Here is a 13,551-nt window from a genome sequence, read left to right as displayed (position 1 = left end):
CGGGGTACATAACAAAGACCAGCTGTCTTGGGCTTTTTGAGAGGGCAATTAGGCCTAGTATGACCGGGCTCCCCACAGTTAAAACATAACACTCTCTCCCTTACCTGCTGTCTCGGGCATGGTGTTAAATGTTGGGGGTTTAAGATAACTGGGCATTAGGTTCTTTGCACAACTTTGAGAGTTTGAACTCACCCCCAACCCCTCAGACTTACCCTTCGAAGAGTGCAGGATACCAGCATATCGAGTAGCTCCCGGTCCCTTCCGTGCAGTGATGTAAGCCTCAACCAATGTCGCAGCCTCCGCAGCAGTGGTGGGATCTCTTTCTTTGACCCAAGTCCTCACCTCAGGGTACAACACTCGCAGGTACTGCTCCAGCACAAGTATTTCCATAATGTCCTTTTTGCTTCTTTGTTCATAGTGTACCCATTTGCCAAATAAGTCCTTTAATCGGTTGTACAGTTCTGTAGGGGTCTCCTCTGCAGACGTACTACGGGACCGGAATCTCAGCCGGTATGTCTCTGCACTGATTTCATATTTTTTTTAAATTACGGCTTTTACTTGGTCATAGTCTCTGGTTTGTGAAGGATTCATAGCCACAAAAGCACTTCGAGCCTTGCCAGTTAACAAGGGAATAAGATGAATGGCCCAGTCTTCCCTTGGCCATTGATAAACCTCTGCAAGTCTTTCAAAAGTGGTAAGATAGTGTTCAACATCATCACTGTCTTCCAGCCTTGCTATCCGAGGTTTATGGTCTATCACCTGCAATGCAGTTCTTTCTGAAGCTCCATGTCTTGTCCGCTCCATATCAAACTGCATTTGGGTGACCTGATGGCTGAGAACCTTGTAACCTTGCTCACGTCGTGCAACTTCTTTCTCCTGTCTTTCATCCCGCTCCCTTTGATACTGCAGGAATGACTGGAACATCTGTGCCAGTGCTGTGATGGCAGCATCACCTCCAGCAGCAGGGACCTCTGTAGGCCGCACTTGCTCTTCTGCAGCACCTCCAGCAGCACCTTGGTCCCCATCTGCACCCGTGCCCTCCCCAGGCTGACTCCTTGTTTTGGGTGGCATGTCAGCAGGGCAGTAATTTATACAGGCAAGTCATTCACTGGTGAGAAGATCCCACTTCTGACACCATATGTGGGAGGCCAACCAGTTGGAGTGGTAAAAGAAATGACGTCCTGTACAAAACGTTGGTGCAATCATCAAATATTGGTGATTTATTGGAGGTGGAGAGCAAACAAAAATATTTACAGTGCATAAGAAACAAAAAAAATAAATAAAACTTTACAAAAAAGAAACAAAACAGCAACAATGTGCTTAATTTGGCTACACCAAAATGGCCCAAGTATGTAACCTTGCTCAGTCCGCAGTCAGAACCTAAGACAAAACGCGAAACAAAAACTCCCTTCCTCTCAGCTAGCAAGCCTATTTATAGGTTAAGGCCCCTCCTACAGGGCATACCAAGTGGGAAGACAACAAACAAAATTGTTTGAAACAAACAAATTAACCAATGTAAACCTCCAGCACAACTAGACTTAACCTTCCAACAAGTAAAACAACAACCATTAACAGAAGAGAGTTTAACAACAAATTAAATGGAAAACTAACTGTTCCTAACGCCCCCCCCCAGACATCACAACAAAATGGCAGCTTCCACAGGAAGTGATGTGGCGGTTGTTTTAAAAACCTGCTTGACCTAGATAAGGGTTTGATTGTACTGAGTGTGAACCTGGAAATTTAACTGCAACAAGGTTTGTGGAAAATTTATGGAAAAATAAATATAATTATCACATGTATTGTATGTCCTGACCTTTTGTTTTGTTTTTTTAGAAAAATTATGTTCTAGGGAAAACTATAAAAAGTCAAAAGTAGAAAAGAACACAGCAGTAATTTAGACTAAACAAACAAAAACTCCATAACTCTTTCCTGGTGTGTATACAGATGTTAATTTGCCGGCAATACTCAGTACACGTGAAATGGGTGTGTTTGTAGGTCCAAGTTTATAGAGTCAACAGGTTAACCTGTGACATAATATATGGGTTTCACTTTCTGAAATGAGTGACAAATAATATTGACCTTTTTCATGATATTCAAATTTTTTGAGATGTACCTATATATGATAGGTAAATGACGAGAGGTAAACGCTGGTCTACTCAGAAATGAAACGATAACGATTGCTCCGAAGACAAGACGCTGTGCAGTGCCAAATTGTGGAAAAATTGTCTTTGCATTACTTTTTTTCTGATTAGGATTAACTTTATTTTTAATAAAGTTCCATACCGCATCAGTAAGAACTTGGTCCTTTGTTCACTTCATTTTATCATGGATTCATTTACAAATAAGACACAATTCTACACAGGATTTTCAGAAAGATTGAAATGGAAAGACAATGATGTGTCGACTATATTTTAAAGACAGTAACGCCGCAACACACAGTGTGAGTAACTGTTTTCATTATGTGGTCACTATTGCTTTGTCTGTTATTACAGATCGTTTGATATGTACTGATTGTGTTTTTATCTAAATCACTGCAGAGTCCATGTAGGTTGTCAAACATACGCATGTTAGCCAATCATAGCAGTGGGCATTTACTTCTGATAAGGGGGGTTAAAAACGGGACAGACAATAGCCTAATACTTCTAAATGATAATGTTTTTTGATGTAGAAATCTTGATAACATTATAAGTGGACCTCAGAGAACAGTCCAAAATAATAAAAAGGCAGTTCATAATCATAACCCCTTTAATATATAGTTGCAAATAGTAACAAATACTGACTTCAGTTAAATGTATATAATTGTATTGCCAGCCCTATTAATATTCAGTATACTCCATCAGCAAAATCACATCTTCTGTACAGCTGAACTCAGACAAGACATTACTTAATGTGGGTTGTATTTCAATAGACTCTTTATCACTTATGCACACCCACAGTTCTGAATTGATTGCCTGATTGTTTAGGCACATTCTGGTGCCTTGAAACTGTGACAAAATTATCCCACGGGCTGTGCTTCATTAGAGAGTAGGAATGAGTAGTATAGGCATGCCTGACAACCACTGATAGAGCAACAGATGATGCTGGAAGCTGCGCTATTCTGTCATGGCACACTTTAGCAGACTCTAGTCTGGATCGGGATCAGAAGAACGCGTTCTGGCATTTTGGGGTGCTTTTGATAAGACTTCGACATTTCGCACTGGCATACGATTGATGACATGCGGAGGCTATGAATGGCTCGTGGGACTTTGATTGAAGTTTATTAACAACAAACCATTCATAAACTGTAGATTCACAGGAATCTTCCTCCTTTCTCCAAAAATAAAAACTGATGTATCTATAGCAGAGAACGGATATGGCATACAGCTATGACCTGGTTTCAATAAGAGAAATGCATAAATTGACCCACCAGCATTGAAGCACATGTGATACCATTAGTGCTAGTCAGTTAAATAGTCCGCCATGTTAAATGACCAAACAATAGGGAGAAATGTTGAAACACTTGAATAAAAGCACTGTAGACAAAACCTGTGACCTGTTGTGAACTCACACCATCCTCCAGCTCTCCTTTCAGCTACATTATAATGAACAGAATGAAAGAAAAGAGATGATTTCAGATGCAGTATAGAGCGGGTTTTATTTAATCATGTATCAAGAGATGCAAATTAGAGGAACAATATTAAAATGATTAAATATTGAAAGTGGTATCATTATGGTTGGATTTGTATGATGGAGGATGAAAAATCTGTTCATTTCTGAAGTTTTCTAAATGAGATCCTAGCTCTGTCACTCTGTCCCTACACTCTAAAAAATGCTGGGTTATTTTATCTACCCAACCGCTGGGTTATGAAATGTTTTACCCATTATGGGTTATTTATATGGAAGTTGGGTTATTTTGTGCAACTCATGTGTTGAGTCAAAATCCATCAACCCAACATTATATCGTTTGACCCAGCAAGTGGGTTGTTTGTGCTTCGAACATCATCAGCAGAGTCCACACACCGAGCGCTCGTCACATCAGAGAACCTGACTGGTCATCCAGCGAGGCAAATAAATAAGGTATGTACACTACATTTCTTATTCACATTGTCTGTGTTGCGTTACAGTCAGTTAGTTGCTTAGCTATATTATTTTTAACTGGCTATAAACGAATGTGCTTGTTTTTGCTGAAGCTTTTAGGTGTTTGACTGATTAAAATATGTAAAAACAGTGAGATAATCTGATATGTCTGACTAAATGCATTTATTTTATGTGGTGACCCACAATAGATAAGAACAAATTCTTATTTAAAATGGCAGTCTGGCAAACGACAAGGGCCACTTGAGTGAAGTGACAGGCCAGAGTATATGCACATTTTGTGTAAAGGTGTTAACAGTTATACTTTAAGGGAATATATATATATATATATATATATATATATATATATATATATATATATATATATATATATATATATATATAGGCTATATTCATGTGATTGAGATGTGGGACTTGAAAGTAGACCAGATTAAGAATAGTATGTTGTGGTGAGAAACCGCTTTTATTTTGAAACCTGAAAGAGGACTCTCAATTCACCGGCAGTTGTGAATACTGTACTGTACTGTACTGTACTAAGAGACAATAAAACACGTCATGATGCACTGTAAAAAATATGAGGGAAAAAGGAGGGAAATTATCCAAAATTTGAAAAAGGAAAGAGTACGGGTGGATTTAGTATAAATTCTTAGGAAAAATTCTAAAGATAAATGTTATGTAATTGTTTTTCATTATTTTAGAATAATTAATATGATTGAGAGGATTTAAGATTTTTTTTTTTCGTTTGTAATAAAGAAATAGTCATTCAGTTCCACACTTCATACCAGTTGGTGGCAATGCACCATATCATTGTGTGCCAAGTTACCGCCAAAAAACTCTAAAAGAAGAAGACTCTCAAATTAGGAACGTATATGCACTTGCGCGCCATTACATCTGCTGAGCGTTTGGTGCGACGTGACACGGATATTTCCGCATCAATTTTTCCTGTTATTTTGCAGGTATTATTGTTACAACTTGATAATATGCACACGAGATCTGTAATGCAAATGTATATGTTCATACCGCAGATAATTCGGGTAATGACGTTTGTGAATATGTTGATATGCACATAATGCAGACTGTCCTCCATTTTGTGAACGCTGTAACACGAGGTAATTGTGAAATGCGTTTACGGTAATTCGATTCAAATTGATTCCAGTTAAGGTTATAGTGTTCATTATGAGTTTACTTCAAATTTGTGTTTGGTTTATTAAGTGATCTATTACATATAAATATCGGATGCACTTATTTTGCAGAACTGTCAGTCTTGTCTATTTTGCCTTCTGCGCGGGGCCTGTGACATTAAGAAATATATAATATATTTATGTGCTCTGAAAGCTATGCTGTGAGCAGCCACACATATTATTGTGCAGTAAGAACATAGACAATTTAGAATTTACATGTATACAATTTGTCATATGAATTGTAAAAAGAGAAGGATTTTGTGATGCTAAATAAAATAGGCCTAAATTAGCTGGTAACGTTATTCAAATTGGATTATATTCTGCTGTTATAGTCTGCATTGCTTTTGCATGGTGACATATGAATAGGTAATGCAATAGAAATTGTATTTTTGCTTAATTAAGCTCTTTTTTTGTTTGTTTCAGATCAATGGACACCTTTGTCATAACTGTTCATTATTTGAAATCAAGGCAAAGGTTTGAAATAATGGTGATATCGATTTGAATTCGCATCATCCTTCACTTCATAAAGTAAGAGATCTGCAATGTTGTCTCTTGTGTAAATTTTCTCAGGATGTCCCGCAGATTCTTACAGGCTTACATGATGGCAAGGAAATTGTTGAGAGCCTTGATGAAGATAATGTCATCACAACTAGTCAGAGACGTCTCCTCGTCCGTATCTTGGTGTCGTACCTCATTGAGAAGTTTGGAGAGAAGTAATTTATTTATTTTTTTATATATAGAATAGGGTTCCTGTTAAATACGCCAACATTCCTATTTTGAAATTGAATTAACATGTTTCAACATAAATAACAAGTACAAAGTGTACTTTCATTTTACTTAAATTAAAAAAGCTTTTTCTGTTTTACAGTCCTACATCAGAAACCAAAAAGGCACTGGCATTGGGTTTGGTTCAGTCATTTGCCTGTTTGAAAGACTCATCAAGCAGTGGTAGCGTGAGTGTTTTTTAAAAAATGTCATTGAGATATTTATTTGGGTTGTCATGATCCTCAAACTGATTCAGTTTGATTTTTTTTTTTTTTTTTTAAGTAAGTTTCAATCCATTTAAATTGAACTTAACTTAGTTAAGAGTCAGCCGAGGGCTCTACAACATTCCCCCTTCTGTTTTTGCTAGATCTCCAATTTAGATCTCCTGTTTCTGGCGAATCATCACCAAAGAATAGACACTAGGGTTCGTACATGTGAAAATTATTGTCCCGCAGGTCCTTTGAAAAGTTGTAAATAAATAATTTGGAATTTGAGGCTTTAATTTTGGCTAAATTTGGCTGGAAGTTACAACCTCGACGCACTGTTGTTTTTGGCAACGGAGCGTGGAGAAGCATACATTCAACGTAAAAGCTAAAACAGTCAGTTAACAGACAAAATACAGCTCACTCCTCCTTGAAACATTTCTGTGCTGTTTGATGCCCGCTGTTATGCACTAAGCAGCAGGAACAATAATTGATCTACTTCTCTGGGGACAGACAGACGTACAGACAAACCCTGTTCTAACCGTAGCACATGCTGTCAGTAAAACGTGCCTCTTCTCTATTCATTAAAGATTTCGATTTCTTGGCAGGAAATATGGTACACCCCAGGACGGAGCCACCGGCCAGCCACTGGATTCCTAGAGGAAAGGCTGCGGAACATCAGGAAGCGGCTGAGATCAACCAGCAGGTCGCGGAGCATGGCACAGATGACATCACCACAAACGCCAGATGATGCTGCTCTTGCAAGGCCTCTCATACCAGGTAATTATTAAATAAAAAAAATGATTTGATGAAGCAAAACATCCATATTTCCATATATCCATAGTGACTGACAACTTTGTTGTTCTTTACAGAATGTACTATATCAGACGAACGTGCGTCACAGTTAAAAGAATGGTTGAGAGACAATTCTCAGCCCCTCAGCCAGATAGAGACCTATATGGAAAACACGGCAGTCTACAGGGCAAAGTGGATCAGAGACAACAGTTGGACTATTGATCAAATCTTTGGACAAATTGATCATTGTTTATATCATTTTATTAGTGTGTCACATTGAATTGGAATTTAAAAATGTGTTTTTCATTTTATAGATTGCACAGGACTTTCTTGTCCTACATGGGGATGCTGCATCCAAGCTTTTTGAAACTTGGCTACCCATTTATGCAGAGAAGGTCCTGTACCTGGCAAAACAGGAGGGAAGCTAACATTGCCCCTGCATGGTTTAACACCAGGTAATATATTGTCAGCAGATCTTGTAAATGCAGGGAATGCTATGGAATATGTGGGATATTTATGCGATGAAATTGCGGGTATTGTGAAATCAAAGGTATGCTATTTCACATCGTATTGACACCTATGTCTTCCTACAGATGGCGTTGGGGAACTCGCCCTGAGGCAGCTGCCAGGATTACTCCCCCCTACAACATACAAAGTTGGCCGTGGCCGCGGTGTGAAAGTGGTCACTATACATGGTCGAGTGTTTTGCTCTGGATGTATTCCAACTTGAGTGAACTGCACCAGTTCAAGTATATTGTTAGGAACTGCACTAGTTCCAGTATATTGTCGATTTAGTAATAATAATAATAATAATAAAATGTAATAAAATAATAATAATAATGTAATAAAAAATTTCAAAGATTCCATTGTTTTGTTTTTGTATTGTTTAAGTGTTTATTGCATAATATATGCCTAAATCTCGCATGTATTCTGTTCTAGGTTTGTAGTTTAACAGTTTTAAATGGGTAGTCAATTGCTATTTATTTTCTAAATTGTACTGTAATGTGTTAGACTTAATCTAGCATATGGGTTCATTTTACCCAGCATAATATGTAGTTAAATCAACCCATAATTGTAATTAATTTGACCCAGCATTTGGGTACACTATATAACTAATATGTAGTTAAATCAACCCATAATTGTAATTAGTTTTACCCAGCATTTGGTTAGAATATTTAACTCATCTGTTGGGTTAAATATGACCAACCCATCTTGCTGGGTCAAAATAACTACTGTTGGTCTGGTGCAATATTGATCCAGCGGTTGGGTTATAATTGGGTTATTTCTAACCCAACATTTTTAAGAGTGTAGATACAAATAGTAATCTTCCACAGTAGTTATTATCCATCCATTTCAGGAAATGTTATCAAGCACCTGAAGATGGGCAAAAGAGCCAGATATTCAACTCTTTTCCATGGTAATCTGATCCACAGAAGTGGCCCTAATAGAAACAGTCCCCTAAATCACATCTTTTACTGGGTGTGCCTGGCAACATGTTTATTGCATATGCTATGGTGTGATCAGTGCTTAATTTGTAAATTGCGAGCTGCCGGAACAAAGCTGGGTGACGGATCCGGCATGTGATCAGAGGAGGGTGAGGTAACGGAGCATTCGCGCAATCACATTGGTGGGCCAATGTGAATAACAGCTTGCATCAGTAGCTTTTATGGTGTGCATGCACTCAAAAAAAATAAAAAAATCATGAGTTAACTTATTTCAAACAAGTCTTTTTTTTATCATTATTTTTTTTTTTGTAATGAGCACGGATATTTTGTACCCTCTTCAGGTAAAGAGTAGTTCTCTGTGCCACTGACTTGCATTTCTTTGGTCAAATATTTTATTTAATATATAAAACCGTTTCTTCGCTGTAAATTATTTTATTTTAAGCAAACTACAGGGACGTCTGCAGTGCGATGTCTGTCACCTAAACAAGTTGCATCGGTCTTTTCAAAAAGATTTTAAATTTTAAACTTTTAAATGTTTTTTGTTTGTTTGTTTTTTTGCTTCTAAAATGCTTGTTAAACGAGTTTAAATGTAAGAACTATTGCATACATGTGTAAACGGTCAAATATTTTAAGTACTGCATTTAACAAAAATAAAGGCAATTTGCTGGGTAAGATTAGCCCAGCGCGTGTTCCGTCCAATATATTTGTTTGTTTTTTTGTATTTTTATTTATTTTTTAACCCAGTGGAACAAACGAAAAACACAATAAACCGTGTATTCAACACTGCAATGCCACAGAAATATAACATAATGCCATTCTTACCTTTCGTTTTAGTTGTTTAAAATGGACCATAACACAGGCATCAATTTTCCCTCGGTCGCTCTAGATCGTGCTTTGCTTCTGGGGTCTTTTGCAGTCCTGTGTCCCTTTGAAATCCATGACCTCACGTATGGAATGGGGTTAAACTGAGATAGTGGTGGTCCAACAAGGCAGAGAAATAAAAGCGATGAAATTGTGGAGGTGTGGAGAGATGCTCGGTTTGCACTGCAAATTAAGATCATTTGAGAAAAAACCCTCTCACACTCTGCACTTGAAATTGGGACCGTGGTAACAGCAGTCAAAATGTCTTTTAATCCTGCTGGTCTCGATATTCCCTCAAAGCCCGGACGACAGTTCGAGGGCTGTCAATGCCAAACTGTTGACAAAGAGACTTTATCACCATAAATATCACCAAAGAGACTTTATTTCTTTATCACCATACGTTGCTCCGGCATCCTGACGCCAGTACTCAGGAAAAAGCACTTTTAACTCTTCAATGAATTTGTACCCTGTCCGGTCTCCTTCAGCCCTTCTGTACGATAGCATGCGGTTTTCTAGGCTTCTCGCCAGACTACTAAAAACCCCTTGTGATCCATTTCTTTTTCTTCTCTTTGTCCTGAATGCAGAGGAATGCCTTGGAAGATGCTGTCATTTACAGCATTTTTGACTGATTTGGCTGTGACGTCCAGGTCTCTCAGACATTGCCTCAAACACCCTTGCCTCATGACAAATAGCTCTATGCGCTGCTATAATTGTACAGTCTCACTTTTGGAGTTCCAACAACAGCTCAGACAATTCTTGAAGTGTATCGTACATGAGGCCAAGATTTTGGACGAAACTGTAGGAGGACAAACGCTTAGCTAGGCCACTGTAGCTCGCGCGGGTAACACTGTCATGGGAGGAATCTACTGCTGCCTGACTGAAATGATTGTAGAGGGCAGGATAATTTTTCCATACAGCTTCAACAGATTTAAAACTCGACGCAAACCATCTGTTGTCCAAGACCCGGCCAATTCTGTTCAACTGAATGTTTAATTCGTCAGCACATTTTTTGAGCTCAGTTCTGTTTTTGTTTGATGTGCTGTACAATGTGTAGAGTTTATCCATGAAAATCCTAAAGTGATTTATTTCTTTGGTCTTCAAGTTCAACAAGTTCAACAAAAATATTCTCAGGTGACTCATGTCGGGCAGCTGAAATCTGACGTAAATGATTAAAGCACTCTTTCTGCTTAAACTAGTTGCTTCATCAAGCATCATCAGACCAATTTTAGGAGCGCAAGCAACAATCTTTTCGAATAATTTCTTTTTAATTTCAAGCGAAATATGGCTCTGTATGTTTGCACATGCCACATTAGAGTGCAGAATTCTTCCCATGTCCAGACCCTGACAATCAATTTCACTCTCAAAGCCGTACGCCGGTCTGTGGTGCTTCGCTTCTTTGTACGCTGTACGAAAAATTATTGTAGTAGTTTTCACTTCATCGGACAGGTTATTTATTATTGTCTTTTGTAATGAGTCTTCCTTTGCCTTTTCCAGAATGCTAAGTGCTGCAATGTGCACCTTCGTCTGAGAGTGTTCAAAAACCTTTTTCCTAAATGCCCTCTGTTGTTTTTTAGATCTGTGGCTGACGACGTTACAGTGCATGTCACCCACTCTTTGGCCAGTTTCATCCCCGCCGATTTTTCGGGACCCAGACTTCCAACCTTTTTGCAAACAGTGCAGCCCAGATGCGACCCCTCCATAACAAGCCAAGGATATAATGTATTTTTTTGTTTTAAACTCTGCTTCGGTCCATATTGCCCCCGTTTTTTGGCTTTCTCCATCTTCGGTGCTTGTTTGCTCACCTCCACATGCTGCTTCTTCCCCCGGCCCGCCAGACCTCTCCGCAGTTGTCAACTTTCTCTGTTCATCCCAGATTGTTTCGTCTTCCTCTGTGTTAACATCCATCAGCCGGTGAACTTGAACCCTTGCTATCGGTATCTTTTCGCCATTGTTCCACATTTCCAATTAAGCACTGAAGCCTCCCCTCCCCCTCACACACAGACACACACAAATCAGCATTAACCAATTACAGAAGTAGTTTATTGCCATGGAAATAAAAACCTCCAAAACCTGGCATGGATAACATATCATTTTTTTTTTTAATGTTTATTATCATTTTATATTTTAAAGGGATACCGTTATTGACATTATCGTTATTATATGTGTTTTTTAATTAAATATATACACTCTACACGTCAGCACAAACGTTTTTCGTTGGCTTGTGAGGAGGGGGATCCCCCAAAATGAGGTGCCGGATTGGATTTCAGAGGTGCCGGATCCGGCTTTTTCTGGCACAAATTAAGCCCTGGGTGTGATGGATTATATGGTCTCCAGAAAGACTCAGCTGAGCTGTTGTTATTGATTTCAGAGTGGCAGGAACAGCACAAGATAATTTACTCTCTTGACTTAACACCCACAAGTCCACATCTGCCCACAACCTTGCTATTTATTTTTTGTGTGTGTTGTTTTCTATAAGTAAAAATTTGTGCTACTTCAGCTGCTGTTTATGTCCCTTGTTTATGTCCCCAAATAATTACACTTGAATGAAGAAGCTATCGGCTTGGCTGTCTAATTAAGAATCTCGTCTAAGTGCCCCTTGAGTCAAATATGTAAATGACTTCAGTAGTTTCTTGATCAGGGGATGGTGGAGTTTGACGTCATGTTTAATTTGATTTGAGTGAAAAGGAGGCTGTGAGGGACAGACAGAGCTGCACGATTTAGATTTTTGCTGTACACAACAGTTCAATAAACAAGAATTTGATAGAGGAATTTACACTATAGATGCAATATTGCCAGTTAATTTGTCTGTTTTTTCTGTGGTAATTTAAAGAATTTCAAACAATGTCAAAGTGGAATAAAACCTAAACATCAAACAGTAGCGGTGTTTTGGTCTTAAATGAATCATGAATCTGTGTTTTTAAATGAATTGGTTGAGTGTATGATTCCATGATTGACTGATTTTAGTTCCTAAAAGAATCTTACAAATCATTCAAATGAATGATTCCTTTACTGACTCATAGTTATTTTGTTTCTAAATGAACCTGTTTTTTAAACAAATCTGTTGAGTGAGGGGTTCCATGGCTGATTCATAGTTAATTTGTTTCTGAACGAATCTGTGTTTTTAAATGAATCAGTTGAGTGAATAATTCAATGACGGACTCATAGTTCATTTGTTTCTAAATGAATCTGTGTTTTAAATGAATTGGTTGAGTGAATGATTCCATGACTCCATAGACTTTTTTCCATCTACTGGAATAGCCATGTGTAGAAAGATTCACTGAAAAATCTGATAGTGAAAATTACAAGTATTATATGACTGTATATCAGCACTCTTGACTCTATTCAGCCAATCAATTTCAGGGATCAGAACTAATTGTTTACAAGATATTAACACTGTACAATCAATTGAACAGACCGTCCCTCAGAGCCTTGTTTTCATTCACATCACATTTCATTAAATCTGGCATCTACTCAATCTAAAGTTCATGAGACATCTCAGCTATCCAAGTCCACATCATAATTCCATAATTCACTGATGTACAATACACAAACAAATGTATGAGCTTTTCTTTTTGTAATATAAATTTCCTGCAGTATCTCCTATTCATCTCCTCTTAATAAAGGCCGAAATAAGTGTTATTATGTAGTTTGTGTGTTTATATGCACCCTTGTTTTTTGTGATGTCACTGTTTTGCAAGCCACAGTCAATGTAACTGAAATCTACAGCAGATGTAATTACGAGGAACACTGAAGTGTATTGCTATTTTTTAGACTATTCAGTATCTAGGGAGAAATATTTAAATGGTTACTCAAGGGTAAGTGTTCCTTTCGATACATATTTCAGAAAAATGTCTATTTTTGATATAGACCCAGCACAAATCATGTCACGACATGAAGTTGATATGCTAATATAGTAGAGAGTGTATAATAATTGGTGTTATCTCAGGCAACAGTAGAGTGCTAAGAGGAATTGCTGTAGGTTGCTGTATTGAGCTCCTTGTGAACTCGTAACTGGCAAAAATCAATTTCTGTGTGAAGATGTTAACATATTTTATTTTCTGTGAGATCAAAGACATATGTTTGACATTGACGTTCATATGGTCAGATTATGTCAAGCATTAGGAAACGTTTTCTTAATTCTACAGCTTGACTGAAATGCTAAGTGATCTGTAATGAAACTGAGAGCTCCACAATAAATATCCTGGATGAACTAACAGCTGTAAATAT

At 37.9% G+C, this 13,551-nt stretch overlaps 1 protein-coding gene across 1 annotated transcript; it reads left to right on the top strand.

Moving 5' to 3' along the window:
- Positions 1 to 4,943: 4,943 nt before the first annotated feature.
- On the top strand, positions 4,944 to 7,298 carry LOC306868229 (uncharacterized protein; the record flags this gene model as incomplete). Its single annotated transcript, XM_079414314.1, has 6 exons — positions 4,944 to 5,030; positions 5,679 to 5,729; positions 5,826 to 5,968; positions 6,124 to 6,208; positions 6,832 to 7,003; positions 7,096 to 7,298. 6 exons carry the CDS (start codon positions 4,944 to 4,946, stop codon positions 7,296 to 7,298), a joined length of 741 nt encoding a protein of 246 aa, XP_079270440.1.
- Between the last annotated feature and the right edge of the window lie 6,253 nt (positions 7,299 to 13,551).

This window comes from Barbus barbus, assembly GCF_936440315.1.
Source record: "Barbus barbus genome assembly, chromosome: 4".
Lineage (NCBI taxonomy): Eukaryota > Metazoa > Chordata > Actinopteri > Cypriniformes > Cyprinidae > Barbus > Barbus barbus.
The sequence above is the reverse complement of the archived record's forward strand: the minus strand, read 5'-3'. Positions and strand labels throughout refer to the sequence as shown.